This window comes from Adelges cooleyi, unplaced genomic scaffold (assembly GCF_023614345.1).
Source record: "Adelges cooleyi isolate 19-005CV unplaced genomic scaffold, UGA_ACOO_1.1 ACOO_flye_CR_arks_rails_tigmint_CR_PRNA_376, whole genome shotgun sequence".
NCBI lineage: Eukaryota > Metazoa > Arthropoda > Insecta > Hemiptera > Adelgidae > Adelges > Adelges cooleyi.
In genome coordinates this window covers 9,282,129-9,298,794 of record NW_026096053.1, presented here as the reverse complement: position 1 = coordinate 9,298,794, position 16,666 = coordinate 9,282,129, and the positions used below count along the sequence as shown (strand labels likewise).

Below are 16,666 nucleotides of genomic sequence, written 5' to 3'. Positions count from 1 at the left end.
TAAGCTTTTCTGACGCTGTGCAAATCATGTAACCTACGTAGAATAAATACTTTTCTTATTTCTAGAAAGGTATAATAGCAATGGCGGTATTGTCAAAACAAATTAACATTGTTAATTACTAAGAAACGACAATGCACTTAATACGTCAGGATTTTAGTCTTGATTGTAATAACAAATCCGTCATTTGTTAAGATGCACCTAATAAGATTACAAATCTATCATTTTCACCAGCACCATGTATGTAGCACGTACGCAATAATAATATTTTAAAAAATGTATACACGTAATACCTACAAAACATTAAATATGTGTTTATTATTTTTAAAACTATACAAATATTACAAATATTATTAATATTACAATTTACAATACGTTATTACTTATTGTTAGACATATTGTTATGAAAGTTGATAGCTAATAATATGTTGAAGCCAACTCTCACAACTATTATTTTAACAATGGTTCTATAAAGTAAGGATTTAAAATCTTCTGAGCTCCGAGGCAATTCAACAAAAATGGTTCTTCCTTCCATACATCGATGTCATATTATGCACAGGTGTAAAAATGATTCAGCCATGTACAGCGATCAATTTTGTTTTTTTTAATTTTTTTTATTATTACTCTTGGCCGTAAAGGCCATTGGGTTACATTAGATTAGATTAACATGAATAAAATGTATTTGACTATACATTTGAAAGCAAAAAATTAGATAAATAACAGTTCATTTTATAGACAATTTTTATAAAAAATTAATTAAGTCGTATTGAGTTATGAAATTTATAAGTAGATAGATTCTTATAATAACCTTCTACATATTTTATACAAGTATTGTAAGGCATTACAATTAATTCTGTGCTACAAGCCATGTCAATTTTATTAAATACATGGAATGATATAGCAATTGGGAACCTGAATATAGTTTTAGGTATAATTAACATTTCTCTAAAAAAAAAATTTTTAATTTCAAAACTTTATCAGAACAAATAAAAATTATTTTTTTTAGTTAATGACTATAATGTGTATGTAGCAAGGATTTTGTACGGATTCCTATTATACATTTTCAAATACTGTGCCTGTAAAATATTGTTTAATAATTGTGGGCACACTGCCATCGAATTATGTATGTATGTATTTAATACTGATTGATAGGTTCCGGAAATTGTCGAGTTCTAGGGACATCGCCCCCCTCCTAAAATCTGGTTTTGGGCGGAATAGAAGACAAGTATTTTTTTTTTTTTTTAACCGAAACAAATAATTGGGTGTCTTGGGTTCTGCAAGCATTAATTGTCATCTTCCGCATTATTAAGTACATACAAACGTCTGGATCGTAAAGTAATCGCGCGATTTTCGAGTTAATGACTCTGATACGAGTGGCCCAGAGGAGCTGTCGAGATAACGCTGACACACACTGTACAGAGTTTAGAATATTATTTCCTGAGAGCGACACGGAGATACGCGTACACGGTCTGTGCTCGTCCGGCATAATAAAGTTATTATCGCGCATTGTTTCCTTTTGGGTGTGCGAACAGAAGACGGCCGGGGGGCCATTAATCAACGAAAACGGCACCGTCTTGCCGCGCAATCTGCATTTCAGCCTCATTAACTTTCATTACATATATATGCACACACACACACACATACACAACTAGAGCAGATACCGCAACGGTATACAACGCTCTAAAAGTACGACGGTGTGTGTGTGTGTGTGTGTGTTTAAGACAAACGTACACCCCCCCGAGTCTCATCATAGACAATGGATTTAACCCTTAAAACATCCCTTGGAACGCTCGCGCCATCGTGCACGTGTATATATTAAATACTTCTGTGTGTTTCCGAGTAATATTCTATTATCTCTTCCATCTGGTGTTTGAATATGCCCGACCGGTCCTTTCCTCGACTCATTTACCTCTTTCGGCCGTTAACTCGCCCTCGACAGCGTACACCACGTTGCGAGTTCTTTTGTTTGGCGCTCTACGTTTTTGCTTACTCGTTCCGCCCACTCCCCTACGATCCCGGCAAACGAGAAGGACAAAAAAAAAACAGATCACCTAAATAATATACTATACTCTATCTAGCGAGAGAACGGGTACCGCGCAGTAACTAAAACGCATTACTCTCGTATGCGCCTGCGCAGACAAAAGTAAACAGGAATAACGCGCAGTACCGTTCTCTCGCGGGACAGAGTATATACGCTACACTGCGGAGCCGGATGAATGCCAAACCTTTGTATTGAAATCTATCAAGAGGGGGGGGGGGGTTAGGCGATCTCAGTCCGTTTTGCAGTGTTGCCCGTCGTAGAACTGCGATATGTGGAACCGGAGCTTGTGGTGTTTGGCCATGTCGCGGAGGACTGCGAATCCGAAAACCAGCTGAGCCAACAACATTGCGCACATGATTCCTTGGACGGCCATTTCGACGGGATCGGTGTTTAACGCTAAAAACACCATTTGCAACGGCAACTGGAGGATCAGCGAAAACATCCAAAAAGCCGCCAAGTCCGGAATCTGTTCGAAAAATTCTTGTAATATTTATTAGGCGAAAACGTCAGAAACATTAGGTAGCTCACAACAGCAGGCTACCCAATGCATAATCTCAAGTTCATGGACGCCGCCGTGTTACGGGTCGTGGCCGGTTTTATTTCTTACCTTTTCTTTCAGATTTCCTTGAATGCCCAAGTAAAGTCTAGCGCATTCCAGCGAACATATCAAAAACAGCGTCACGACAAGAATGGTTTGGACCAGTATGTTTAAACATCCGAGCTGAAAGCAAACATTTGATCAATTATCATAATTTTATTAACTAATTATTAAGTATTATGATTTTGGAGAGACGTATTACGAGGTATACGATGAGACGTCGATTTGATTATGTATATACAGTTTACCTACCTTAAACCAAATCAAAGACACGAACGTACAGAGCCAAAAAGGAAAATAAATTACATTGAAGTGCAAAGACATCTGTAATGGAAGGCTTGATACGATTTCATTTTCTAGATTAAAAGAAACAAGTTATAAGACAAATTGAATAAAATAATTGGTATTAAGAGAATACCAAACACATGTTTTTCGTGCTACGAAATCTTCAATGAACATAGACACATAAGTGATATACCGTTGGGAAGGTGATGAGTGCTACCGTGTTTTGTTGGACTTCGATTTTCATAATTGTGATTATTTTTTACCCTATATGCAAATGAATAATACTGTATTATGATATTTTGGTAGGCTGTAATGCTTGCTTTTTGATACTATTTTTAAACTCGGATTCCAACAAAACATTACTGAACTCTTCATCTCTTAAATGATGAAAGAACTTTGGCTTTTTCTTCATTCAAAACTTCACAATTTCGAACCACAAAAAATGGTTTTATGGAAAAAATTAAATTTTTGCTATAAAAATGACTGTGGTAGTCTGACAAAAAATAAATAACGACCAATAAAGAATCGGGAATGCTCATTACTATATTAACAAGTATACACTATAGTAGGAACTCTAAATTAAGATTGCCTATACTTTACTCCTTAATAAACAGGTGGTTTGGCGTCCCCTTAAACGTAAAGAGAGATAAAGAACTTTAATAGAGCTTTAATCGTCTCTCTTCGTCCAAACTAACAATCATACTACATCTTGATGTTGTTCGATTGAAGTTTAAACAAAAAAATAACGACTGTTATTTTACCTTTATTTACAAAATATTGTCACTGCCCAACTCCGTAAACAAAGAAAGATGAAATCTTTACATGCCCTACACTGCGTTTTTTATTATACTCAAATATAACATGGGATAATGCGAATAAAACAATTGTCGATGTTCGAATAATACTAATGTTATAATTAGTTTTATATTTTATAAAAATAAATAAATTACATATTTTGAAAAATACAAATGTATCTTTAATGGTAAAAAATGACTACAAGAAAAATTCTCCCCCCTTGTAGAGTGGTCCGATTTTTATAAATGTAAATTATTTCTTTTTTTTTCAAGATGAAGACTTCTTACAGATACTCAAACACACCACGCGGAGAAATTATATGTTGAGAATCAAAATTGGCCTGTAGAAAGTCTTAGTTTCTCTGGCAATAAAAAATATGACAAACGGTTCATCCCACAAGACATGAGAACTTTTCCCGTAAGGCATTTAATAATATTTTTTTATATTATTTCATTGTTTACCAAAAGCGCATCCGATTTGTTGGTCCGGTGGAATATGTGGAAATATCCTGTCAGTAATACTCATCACTGTTTGTCGCCAACTGTCACCCATTTTAGAATCTATTTTTTGCCAATACTAAATCAAAACATATTATGCTACGTTAATTTAAAAGCGCTTAAAACCTTAAGACATAATAAAATAAAATAGTGGCGCAGCTATAAATATTTTAATTTCCAAGAGAGGATTAAAATAAAAATATTATAGTGGTAACCCCTAAGCAAACATCGACTCTACATCATTCCTGCTCACAATTTATAACTCGATAAAAAAAATTTTAAATAATTTTTTTATAGCATTTTACAGTAAAAATGTTTACTGGAATGTAATTCGCAAAAAAAAAAATCATAAGTTTATCGCAATTTTTAATAAACGAAATTTGAATTAGTTCAATAAATTGTTTTCTGCAAAACCATGAAACTGATTCAATATCGTTTTCACTTGAATTGTCGGTCTTTTACGATTTACAAACGTTTGTTATAGTGATGAGAATATCTGGATTTATCAAATGTACCTAGATTAAATTGATTATTTTCAGATTTTCAGTTTTTTTTAATTTAATTGATTTTTTTATGTAATTCTTAAAGTGCAAATTAGGTGTTTACGTGCCAATACATTGGAAATAAATTTATCATAATTCAATTTAGAAATTAAATCGTAAATGCTCACCGTCTAGTTATTTTTAATGATTTATATTGTCAATTTTTTTAACATCAAAAATAGTAATAAAAACAATTACGTACGCGTTACACGGTAAATAAAAATAAAAAACTTTAGGTACTCTCGCATTTACCTATTACTTTATTACTAAACTTATATAACGCGTATCTTTTCTGTGTATTAGTAAACTATAGGCACCTACAGCTATCGATCAAACACTTCAACTTGATTTTATATTGTTTTCCTTTATTTAATAAAAATTCAGTTGTTTTGTCATGTCGTATCCATGGCATTTTGTCGCCGGCATACAATAATTGTATCCATGAAAGTAACCGTCTCCTCCATGATATTTAACGATGGATAATTTTTTTCCCAATATTGTATTATCATCTGTGGTTTCTATGGTTTCCAACAACCGATGAGTTGTTATCACCATGTTACCAAGCGGCGTCGATGATAATCATTTCGTAGAGTCGACGTGTGGATTTCTATACGATTTATGTGTACCAAATATTATGATATCTGTGTAGTATAATATGTATACAGTTATTTTTTTTCTTAAATAGCGTCGTGTACCGGCATCGGATTTTTCCTACTCATAATATCATTATATTATAATCTTTTTTGTCTGTTATAATAAATCCTGTGATTGGTCACTTGTCGATTTTGTTTTTTTGAAAATGAACGGCGCTCTAAGTATTTTACTGATGTCGGTCTTAGCCACAGCAGTAATGGTAGTGGCGAAAAAATCGTCGGATAACTCGAAGCCAGACTGGGCCAAAAAAGACATTCGCGACTATACCGAAGCCGATTTGGAACGATTGTTGGACCAGTGGGAGGTGAGCATAGGTGATATTATTTAAAAATAGCCTAGACAACATTTACCTATTGCCTGCATGGTTAGTTGTAAATTTTTGTACCTACTGTCAATGATTCTAAACGGTTTTTGCCATAGGAGGACGAAGAACCTTTAGAACCAGATGAACTACCAGAACACTTGAGACCTTCGCCTCAAATTGATCCTACTACGGTAATTGTTTTTTATACTGCATTTAAATTGTTATAATATACATAAAAATAATAATATTAATTTCAGTTTATATACCAATATAATTTCATTAGTAAGAATTATCTTAATATCGTCATTTTAAAAATTCCTGTTTTTTTTTTTTACATTAAGAGTTGAAAAATGTGTAAGTTTCCATACAGTTACTGTACACAAAAAAAGAAATCTTTAATTATATTTAGCTATTGAATAGATAAGAAGGGTCCCATCCTAACTATTTACTACTAGGCTAGAATGTAATGTATTTTTTATTTTCTGTTATTGCCGCATTATAATGATCAAAGCTTATTTGAAATTTTGTACTTAGTTCTTAATCAAAAGAAGTAAGAAAAATCTGATTCTATACTGTTATGAAAGCGTTATTATTAAAATATTCCATGTCCTAATTAATTTAGGCTCATTTATTTGATTTTTTTTATATTTCTTTTAGTCGTTTATAATATTAACTTTATTGACATTGAATACATTTTCTTACTTACAAAAATATATTTAATAATATTCTTTTTTTACCTAATATACAATGCTTTTTTTGTATATTAATTTTTGTCATAACAATTAACTCATTATGCTATAATTTTTTTAGGTGAATTTTGACGATCCTGATGCTATATTGAAGGCATCAAAGAAAGGCAAAACATTAATGACTTTTGTTAAGGTGGCGCCAAAGTATGATAAAGAAGAGGCCGATAAATTAACTAAGCTGTGGCAGTCTAGTTTGTGGAACAACCATATACAAGCTGAAAGGTTTGAATAATTTGTATACACGGTAATTTTAATTTATAGAATAAGTTGCCAAAAACATCACCTATTTATATCCATAATCCAGAGTTGTCAGATTTATATCATGTTTTTCAGTTGATCATCCTTAAAAACTAATTAATTATCACCTTTAGAATAGAATTGATCGAAAATAAAACTGTTTTAATCCTTGCTCTTTATATTATTAAATTTATTTTCAATTCAAGGTTGACTCTTTCAACTTATGACCATTTACAGAATTAATTAATTACCCTGACCTAACCTATGTATTATATTAGTAGTGTAAATTTACGATACAATTTCTTACATCAAATGTCTTATAAAAAATATTTAGAAATTCTTATCAATATAAACTACGAGTGAATGATTCTCAATAATACAGTTTTCTCAAAATGGAAATAAAATAAATTATTGTATACATATATGATAAATGTATTTAAATAGCTATTAACAAACTAAAAAAATAGTAATTGTTGTAGATGATTATTCCAATGACCTGCTAGTATGATTATATTATCTGTATTGTATTCTATAGTAGACTGGTTGGTTTTAGTAGTGGGGTAAAAACTGGTTTTGATCCCAAGATAATTATATAATACTAATCATTGATTTACAAAGGGCTTACTGTTATAACTATGAGGTAATCAACTAAATGTGCTGTGATCTCAGAAGAGTGTATTGATTAGTAATGTACGTTTAGTTTTAACTTTTTTATTGTGGACTCCACATCAACTATAATAATTTGTGTTTATTTTAAAATGTTTAAATTAATTTTTAATACTTTAAAATTAAATTAATTAATTAATTAATTTTAAATAAAACAAATCAGTAATATTGCTCAACGTGATCGTATTCTGGTATTTATACAATTTATTATAAACAAACACGACACTATAATATTTTCCTTTTTTTTTCAACTTTTCACTGTTCTGAAAAAGTTTTTAATTTTATATATTAAAAACTATAAATATAGTACATAGTACATAAATTATATTACTCATATATTGTATAGATACAATTGATAGACTGTCTAGTAGTCTTCTTGAATAGTGGGATTTATCTTCGTATTTGAAGTATCTACTTAACTTTTGTACAAGTGTAATTGCACAATATTTATGTTGCTATTTTTATTCGGCGTTTGGTGTATATTTACATTTTCTTTCCTTCGTTTCAATAGTGGTCTTTGTTAAGGAAATTAAGTCTATACAAGTCTTTCTTTAATCATGCTGTGTTATCTTTGGTTGACCTTTAGTACAGTTCTTTTTTTCTTAAAGTATTTACATTTCAGTACGAACAAGCCATAACTCACACAATAATCGAATATAGTGGAAGAAAATTCTATCTAATATTATTACAAAAAGTAGAAATTTTATTTACACAATTAATATTTTGTATTTACACAATTAACATATTTATATATATTGTAGGTTTATGGTCGACGATAATAGAGCTATATTTATGTACAAAGATGGTTCACAAGCTTGGGACGCCAAAGATTTCCTCGTTCAGCAAGAAGACTGTGTCGATGTGACAATTGAAAACCAAGTGTATCAAGGCCCCGCTAACGGATTTGTCGTAAGTATCTTTATTTAAATAAAATATATATGTATTAAGTTTATCAGTTTTATTGTTATTTTAGTAGACATAAATCGTTGTTTTTATTTTGAATTATGCATTATTTTGAAAATATTTTGTTAGACACATTTTAAATACAAGAAATCAAACTTTTCACATTTAAAAAATTTAATGCTAATAGTTTAATTTATGTTTTAAATATTTTTAAAGTATAAACCATGTTGATGTATATATCAAATATACGAATATATCAAATAATTTAATAGCGATGCTTAAACACTGATTCATAAATATTGTAAACCAAATAATAATTTATTGGTTTTTTTTTAATTAGTGTTCTGACATTTGCTTCGTTTTAAAGTTAAAAACATTTAATATTTTTAGCATTAAGTTTTCTGTTATTTCAATTGGCCAATTTAATAATAAATCATTATAAGTATTATTTTATTCTGTCATTACAATTTAATTAACTAACTCACAGTAAACCGGCTAAATACTAAGTATATATTATTTTGAAATGCTCAGTATAAGACTATAGAGAAAAAAACAGTTTCATCATTTATTAGTTTTGCTATTGAGTGTTGGCAAAAATTAAATGTATAATGTAAAACAAATAATTGATGCAAGTGAACTAAATTCCTAGTCTTGGTTAATAAAAATAAAAATGATTTAAAACAAACTATTAATATTAACTTTATTTTTATTTTTACAGGTACAGGGCGATGTTGAAAAGATTGAATTATAATTGTTGCATCGTATACTACATTTAAGTTAATTTGTTTAGTTTATGTTTCAAGTTAATTATTTATTTAAATTATTTCTTTAAAAAAAAAAAAAAAATGTTTGAATATTTTTATATATACACCATTGGCTTCCTAGACACATCCAGTCTTGGTTTGATAATGCCTGGTTTCAATCGTCACCTGAGAGAAATTGGTGCTTCACACTTTCAAATAACTACTCTGGAATCTTTTTTCTCGGGTTTGCAAATGATCACGAGTCCTATAGTGGGTACGCTTAGCGATCGTTATGGCCGCAAACGAATGCTTACACTTTCTATGATGGTCAGCGTAATAGGATTTTTCTGTATCGGACAATGTTATACTTATCTTTGGTTAGCTATTATAAGAATAATTTTAGGCTGCTTGAAACATACACAAATGCTGGATAAATCGTTAATAGGCGACAACGTACCCAAAGATCTGCATCTCAGCGCTCACGGCAGATTGAACAGTTTCACTTCGTTGGCATTCATGATCTCGCCAGTCATCGGCGGCCGCATGTTAGAACAACCTAATGGTTTTTATAATGTAGCATGTTTGACTAGTTTGGTCTGCACTTTGAATGTTATCATCATAGTGTGTTGTGTGCCAGACAAAAAAATCAAAAGCAGTAGTCACAAGAAATCGATGCTCAGTAATTTGAAAGAATTGGATTGGGCTGTGTACTGGCCGTTGTTGTTCATGCGAATCATGTATACGGCCACACTTTCAACATTGATGACAACATTGTATTTCGTCCTGAAAGAGACATATAAACTCGATTCTTCCCACATTGGTTATACAATATCGTACATCAGTTCGATCGGCGTAGCAACTGGATTTTTTGTCACTAAATTGGCGTCTGCATTCCATTCGTACAGCACGTTCAACAAGTGCTTCTACAGTTTCCTATTATTGTCTTTCGGGTATTTCTGTTTCGCGTTTGAACCCAGTTTATTGTGTTATTTATTGTTTACGATTCCTGTCAGTACGGGTGGAACTCTGATCGAAGTGTTCCTAAACCAGTTGGTGTCAGAACACTGCGATGAAAAAACCCGAGGCACCGTCGAAGGTGCTATGGCGGGTGCTTCCGGAGTAGCTAGATTTATTTCCCCAATGATTATCGGCATAGCCATGGATAAGTTTGGTGCTTGTGGTGCATATGCTTTTGCAAGCATAGCTGCTTTGTCTGGTGCTATGGTAGCCAAGTTCTACGATTATAATAAAATCAAGAGTAAAATTACGTAAAATACTATTTATTTTGTATTAAATTATTTTTCTAGTTTTATTATGCATCGCAACAGTTACTGTTATTTGTATTGAACTATTAAGTTAAATTCGTCAATTTACATAAGTATTTTGTAAAATGTACCATGTTCCCATGTACGAACAAATACCTAGGTTAAATATTGTATAAATGTAATGTTATTTGTATTAAAAACTGATCAAATACGTGCAATTATTTTGTATACTCGACGATAAGATAAACCTTTTCGAGTGTGTTTAATTGTATTACTGTAAAAGATTTTTAAAATCTATCTTTGTGATTCTATGCAATTTGTGCAGTTATGCTCGACGTGCGGGTACTTTTCATATCTTTATTTCCTAATAAATAAGTATAATAATTAAGATCAAATGTATAGTTTTTTTTTTGCTATAAGGCGACTTCCTACGTTACATATTATAACTACCCGCTAATTACCTTGGAAATAATTACTACATACAACTATGTTGTAATTTAGCTAGTGGCAATCAATAAGTTTGCATTTTCCTTCTAGCTACGTTTTAAAAAAAATTATTATTATTCGGTTTTAACAACATAAATATCAATGACATCACTGTTTAAATTATTATGTACCTACATCCTACATTATATTTTTCGCTACAATTATTTGAAAAATAACAGCTAACAAGCACAAATTTGGATAATTAGCAAACTATATAACTTGGAAAAAATGTAATCTTGTCAATTGCATAAATAAATTATAGATAATAATCGAATTAATGGCCGGGAACAACTCCAATTAAATTGTACTGCTATTTAAAATTAAAACTGACGTTTTCGGTTGCATAATATGACGCAACAATTGTCCTTTGGGCGATATACATACTTTACTACAACTACGGATTATATAATCTAATCTGTGCTACTACATTGAAGATTTAACATCATAGGTACATAAGCCATTCAATATGACTTGAGAACTTATAGGTTGCAACCTATACTACAATAACCTCATCGAAGCTTAAAAAAAGAGATTATTAAGAGGACGCCTCGTCAATGATTTTTAAACGTAAAAACAATATGTTTACACAAGATGGATTAAAGTACCTTTCAAAGTGATTCAAGAGATAAGAAATTTATAATTAAAAAAAAGATAGAGGACATGATTTCCGAGGTAACCTCATAATATTATTCCTTTTTCGAAATATTAATCGGAAAACAAATTCCAAACATTTTAAAAAGCTAGAAAATGTACTTTTACATTCATCTAAATATTGACCTATATGCATTGTAGATGAATTCATAATGCATAATATGAGATCCCTTGGAAATCTTGTCTAGATGTTTTTATCTCTAAAATCACCTTGAAGGGTACCTTTTTCTTTTTTTGCGTAAACATGTTTAGATAAAAAAAAAATTAAATCACTATTAAAGATGCTGTAATAGTCCTAATAATAAATTAACTACCAAAAAAAAAAGGCTAATTATTGATGAACTAATAATTACACACTTATCCTTTAAATTAAGATTTTTCAAAAAACTGCCTGTAACTGTTGTTTACATTTCCTATTTTTGATCAACATTTTTATACCAAAAAAAAAAAAATGTATTATTAGTTACTCAATGTATCATCTATCAACAAAGTTTATTAAATGTAAACTGTTTTGAATTTATATAATAATGTAAAACCTTCAAAAACTTTTTAATACATTTACATTTGTGGTAGATATCAAAACGAATAAAACAGATAAAATACAAACAAGTGGACAAGTTTACGGTAATGTTATTATACACATAGTAGGTATATCACCTACCTACATGTATTCATGATAACTAGAAATGAATAAAAGTACATGACGTATATTATAGCCTATATGTAGGTACATTAATACATATTGCGAAGTATTTATTATAAACTAATTATTATAGCTACAACTATACAATGTTTTTGTGTTTACAAACTGGTTTTCAAAGTGATATAAAAAAAAAAATGTTAACTTTCGATTGTGATACAGGTCTTGTTGAATTAACAATTTATTGTTTTCCCGTATATGCTTATATAAACAACGGTAATTTTATTACTAAAAGTGTTTGAATAAAACAAATTTGATTTGAAATATGTTTCCTTTTTGGATATAAAAGCAAAAACTTCAAATAAATACTATAGAAACAGCTATTAATTTGATATAGCTTGCTTTTCATTCTGCTCTTGGAATTTTTTCATCCTACTCTCCAACTCTGGTCGGAAATGCCGTATTAATCCTTGTACTGGCCACGCGGCACCATCTCCCAAAGCACAAATTGTGTGGCCTTCGATTTGCTTGCTGATCTCCCACAACATGTCAATTTCTGAAGATTGCGCTTGTCCGTCAATAAACCTGTACATTATTTTATTCATCCAATTGATGCCTTCGCGACACGGTGTACACTGGCCACAGGATTCGTGTTTGTAAAACATAATTAGACGAGCAATGGCTCGTACGACGTCGGTTTGTTTGTTCATTACTATTACCGCTGCTGTTCCCAAACTTGTTTGTGCAGCTACTAATCCGTCAAAATCCATTATAGCAGTATCGCATACATGTTTTGGTATGAGTGGTGTGGACGACCCACCGGGAATTACGGCCAATAAATTATCCCATCCGCCAACGACGCCACCGGCATGGCGTTCTATCAGCTCTTTCAACGGAATAGACATTTCTTCTTCGACAGTACATGGTGTATTAACATGTCCAGATATATTGAACAACTTTGTTCCAGAATTCCTGGGTCTACCCAGTCCCAAAAACCAGTTACCACCGCGACGACAAATTGTAGGAGCCACAGCAACAGTTTCCACGTTTGACACTGTAGTCGGACATCCGAAAACACCAACATCAGCCGGGAAAGGAGGCTTCAACCTAGGTTTGCCTTGTTTTCCCTCGAGGGATTCAATCAAAGCCGTTTCTTCACCACAAATGTATGCACCAGCTCCTCTATGAACAAAAACGTCAAAATCAAAGCCAGAATTGCATGCATTTTTACCTATTAAACCAGCTTGGTATGCTTCACAAATAGCTTGTTGTAAATTTGAGGCTTCGTTGTAAAACTCTCCACGGATATAAATGTAAGCAGCACAAGCTCCCATAGCTCGTCCAGCAATCAAACACCCTTCAATCAGCTTGTGTGGATCGTGTCTCATAATTTCTCTATCCTTACATGTACCGGGTTCACCTTCATCAGCGTTGACGACTAAATATTTTGGGCGACCGTCTGAAGGTTTATTCATAAAACTCCATTTCATTCCGGTAGGAAAGCCAGCACCTCCACGTCCTCTCAAACCGGAAGTTTTCATTTCACTTATTATGTAATCCATACCTCTATCTAAGATTTCTTTGGTTTTATACCAATCGCCGCGCTTAAGTGCGCCTTTCAGCTGCCAATCATGTCGTCCATAAAGATTTGTGAAAATCCTGTCAGAATCTGAAAGGTTACCATATGAAGCTTTCAACTCTGGTGTAGCCGCGGTACTATTGTGACGGGCTTGTAACTGGAATTTGTTTAAGATGATATTTGTCAATCCAAAGGCTCCATGACCTTTAGTCACCAATTTTGACCTCGCTAACACCGAACTATTCATTTTTGGTAAACAAGCAACTGAAATACAATAACCGCGTTTAAAGCGTCAAAAGATTATAATAGTGTACAAATACTTAAACATAGTAACACTTACCTTGAATGGGTTAAAAATAATAGTTTTTAATTCGTCACTTATTTCCTCATACGAAATTTGCAAAGTGATAACGCTTATCGTTAACAAAACATATTATCAATTTAAATATTTTGTAGCTCTTTATGTGTACCTATTTTCTTGTATATCATGTACCGTGTATTAGGTATAAGGTAGAATTATCAAACTGGTCGGTGATAATAACAGATAATAAGATGGGAGTAATAAAATTAAAAAAATAACGTTTAATATTTATATACGTATTGAAAATGCAAAACAAATAACTAATAAGTAAACTGTACGACGTACGTATACAAATAAAAAGTAACTTACCATTAATATTTGTCGATCATTCATTATAATACTTGCTGTAAACATTCCAAAAAAAAACTTCTAAAGAAATGTTAAGGTATAATTTATTAATATTTTCTTTAATCAATGCTATTATATAATAGCATTGATTAAAAAAAATAATATTGACCTTGTACTTTGTATAATAATTATTCGTTGTATGATATATTTTAAAGATTACTCATTATGATGTCTATAACTGTAAAATTGCTTGTTCACTATAGTTGAGTACATTACAACTTGTTTGTAATAAACTAAAAAATAAAAGCATTTTATTCTAATGTTAACTTTTATATAATTTACTGATGAAATTATCAAAATGAAAATGATTTTTTCGATAATAAATAAAATTTAACATTTTCAGTTTGAATGTTTCGGACCATTGAAACATTTTTTTAACTTCTTAAACGTCAGATTGTTTTATAGTTGATAGAGGTAAGCAAATAATTAGCTATTATACATAATATAGCAAATTATTTTATTCAAGTTTTAAATAAAAGTACTAACATTTATTTATAGCTATATATAATAATGTTTAATGTTAAATATTTTTTCCGGGTTTCAGAATTTAATATCACAAATATGTTCAAGTATACATACATCTACGCCATTGTGTTTTTGGATTTGATCAGTATTAGTTTCATAATACCGGTTTTGGGAACGCATTTAAGAGATATAGGTGCCAGCCACTTTCAAATCGCACTTTTAGGATCTACATATTCAGCTCTGCAATTTTTATCCGGCACTCCGATTGGCGCCCTCAGTGATAAGTATGGTCGTAAAAACGTTCTCTTAGTGACTATAAGTATTTGCGCCGTAGCTTACTTTATCTTGGGTTGCTTGAAATCACTTGTTTTAATAGCTGTAGTCCGCCTTGTTCAAGGATGCGTCAAACACACACAGCTGTTATGTAAAACACTGATTAATGATAATGTACCACCAGAAAAACAAACAACTGCGTACGGCTATATGAACGGTTTCTCAGCACTGTCATTCGTGGTCGGCCCAATCGTTGGAGGACATCTTATGGAAAAGAAGGAAGGTTTTTATACTTTGGCTTGTTATACTGCATTGGTGTTTTTTATCAATGGCATTGTTGTATGGCTTACAGTTCCTAATACAGTTGTTAATAAAGATACCAAGGTAAAAAGTAAAAAAGTCAGAAACACGTCTCCGTTCAGCGACTTAATGGAAGTAGACTGGAAAGAGTGTTGGCCTGCGTTTTCACTGAAAATGTTAAGCGCTGCATCGATGTTTGCGTTTTACAGTTCTGTTGGGTTAGGCATGACGGAAAAGTTCAATCTGTCGCCGTCGGAAGCCGGATACACCGGAGCTGTACAAGGACTAACTGGCGGGATTACTGGATTTGCTGCTGGCAAAATCGAACACATATTTACATCTAAAAATCCGTTTTTCAAGAGCTCTTATACTTTTGCCTTGCTCGGGGCTGGTTTCGTAGCTCTAGCAATATCTCCAAACATTGCAATATTTACAGTAGCACTAATTCCAATCAGTATCTCGGCGACACTCCTAAGAGGATTCAACAACGAAATAGTCTACGAAAACAGTTCGGCCGACCACCGAGGACTTGTTGCTGGTGCGGGAGCTAGTGCAGCCGCAATTTCCAGATTTCTATCGCCGTTAGTGTGTGGTTTGACAATGGACATGTTTGGTAGTAGTTCTGGATTTATCTTATCAGCGATATTTGCATTTGTCGGTGCTATTTTATCAAAATTTCTAATTGGAAAATCAAAAATTGAATAAATTTATGTTTGTTGCATGAAGTTTCTCTATCTAGACCACAATTGGCAAAGTACATTTGTGATTTGTTAAGTCTGAGAAAAAATAAAAATAAGTACTGGTTTTCAAATAAAAAGATGCTATTATTGTTAGTTAATGTAATATGTTAAGATTTAGGTAAGTAAAATATCAAATTTATGTTCTTATGTAAAAAAAAAATATTTGTTAAAATTATTGTTTAATCGAAATGAATATGTTAATTTATATAAGTCGGTTACCTTTAAATTTAATTATCCATTTATGATATAAAAAAAAAAAATTGTTTGATATCAATATGACATTTTTATAAATATTTTGTACCTACAATTAATATTTATTTTGTTTATTTTCATAATTTACTATTATTTGTCTTATACTATATTTATTAAAATATATTACATTTTGTGTCGCTTGTTTAGATTTTATTTTATTTTATACATATATAGGTAGTGTAAGAAGATTGTCATAAAAATATTTATATTTCATGTTGTAAGCTCATCATTTAAATGTATGCATATAATTTAATTTATTGATTATTATATAAATACTAAGTTTTAAAATGTTAAA

At 31.4% G+C, this 16,666-nt stretch overlaps 5 protein-coding genes across 8 annotated transcripts; 3 read left to right on the top strand and 2 right to left on the bottom strand.

Annotated features, from left to right (window-relative positions):
- Nucleotides 1-398: 398 nt before the first annotated feature.
- On the bottom strand, nt 399-5,093 carry LOC126840630 (transmembrane protein 17B-like). 2 transcript variants are annotated; one of them, XM_050576500.1, is made up of 5 exons: nt 4,884-5,093; nt 4,178-4,276; nt 2,889-2,992; nt 2,646-2,759; nt 399-2,504 (listed from the first exon to the last, which is right to left on the bottom strand). In XM_050576500.1, the coding sequence occupies exons 2-5, from the start codon at nt 4,266-4,268 to the stop codon at nt 2,268-2,270; spliced, it is 546 nt and encodes a 181-aa protein (XP_050432457.1). In that variant the 5' UTR covers nt 4,269-4,276; nt 4,884-5,093; the 3' UTR covers nt 399-2,267. The 2 variants fall into 2 exon arrangements, with proteins under 2 accessions (XP_050432457.1, XP_050432456.1); XM_050576499.1 differs by lacking the exon at nt 4,884-5,093 and having other exon boundaries at nt 4,178-4,279.
- A 254-nt stretch (nt 5,094-5,347) lies between these two features.
- On the top strand, nt 5,348-9,109 carry LOC126840296 (LDLR chaperone boca). The gene is made up of 5 exons (XM_050575941.1): nt 5,348-5,713; nt 5,830-5,904; nt 6,524-6,684; nt 8,127-8,274; nt 8,987-9,109. Exons 1-5 carry the CDS (start codon nt 5,555-5,557, stop codon nt 9,017-9,019), a joined length of 576 nt encoding a protein of 191 aa, XP_050431898.1. The 5' UTR covers nt 5,348-5,554; the 3' UTR covers nt 9,020-9,109.
- Nucleotides 9,110-9,113: 4 nt separating this feature from the next.
- Nucleotides 9,114-10,671, top strand: LOC126840295 (major facilitator superfamily domain-containing protein 9-like). The gene has a single exon (XM_050575940.1). The coding sequence runs from the start codon at nt 9,114-9,116 to the stop codon at nt 10,281-10,283; it is 1,170 nt and encodes a 389-aa protein (XP_050431897.1). The 3' UTR covers nt 10,284-10,671.
- A 1,058-nt stretch (nt 10,672-11,729) lies between these two features.
- LOC126840453 (NADH dehydrogenase [ubiquinone] flavoprotein 1, mitochondrial-like) lies at nt 11,730-14,108 on the bottom strand. Its single transcript, XM_050576200.1, has 2 exons — nt 13,973-14,108; nt 11,730-13,896 (listed from the first exon to the last, which is right to left on the bottom strand). The coding sequence occupies exon 2, from the start codon at nt 13,877-13,879 to the stop codon at nt 12,437-12,439; it is 1,443 nt and encodes a 480-aa protein (XP_050432157.1). The 5' UTR covers nt 13,880-13,896; nt 13,973-14,108; the 3' UTR covers nt 11,730-12,436.
- A 116-nt stretch (nt 14,109-14,224) lies between these two features.
- On the top strand, nt 14,225-16,406 carry LOC126840454 (major facilitator superfamily domain-containing protein 9-like). 3 transcript variants are annotated; one of them, XM_050576201.1, is made up of 3 exons: nt 14,225-14,378; nt 14,685-14,755; nt 14,886-16,406. In XM_050576201.1, the coding sequence occupies exon 3, from the start codon at nt 14,903-14,905 to the stop codon at nt 16,082-16,084; it is 1,182 nt and encodes a 393-aa protein (XP_050432158.1). In that variant the 5' UTR covers nt 14,225-14,378; nt 14,685-14,755; nt 14,886-14,902; the 3' UTR covers nt 16,085-16,406. The 3 variants fall into 3 exon arrangements, with proteins under 3 accessions (XP_050432158.1, XP_050432160.1, XP_050432159.1); XM_050576203.1 differs by having other exon boundaries at nt 14,235-14,274; XM_050576202.1 differs by lacking the exon at nt 14,225-14,378 and having other exon boundaries at nt 14,538-14,755.
- The last annotated feature ends 260 nt before the right edge of the window (nt 16,407-16,666 follow it).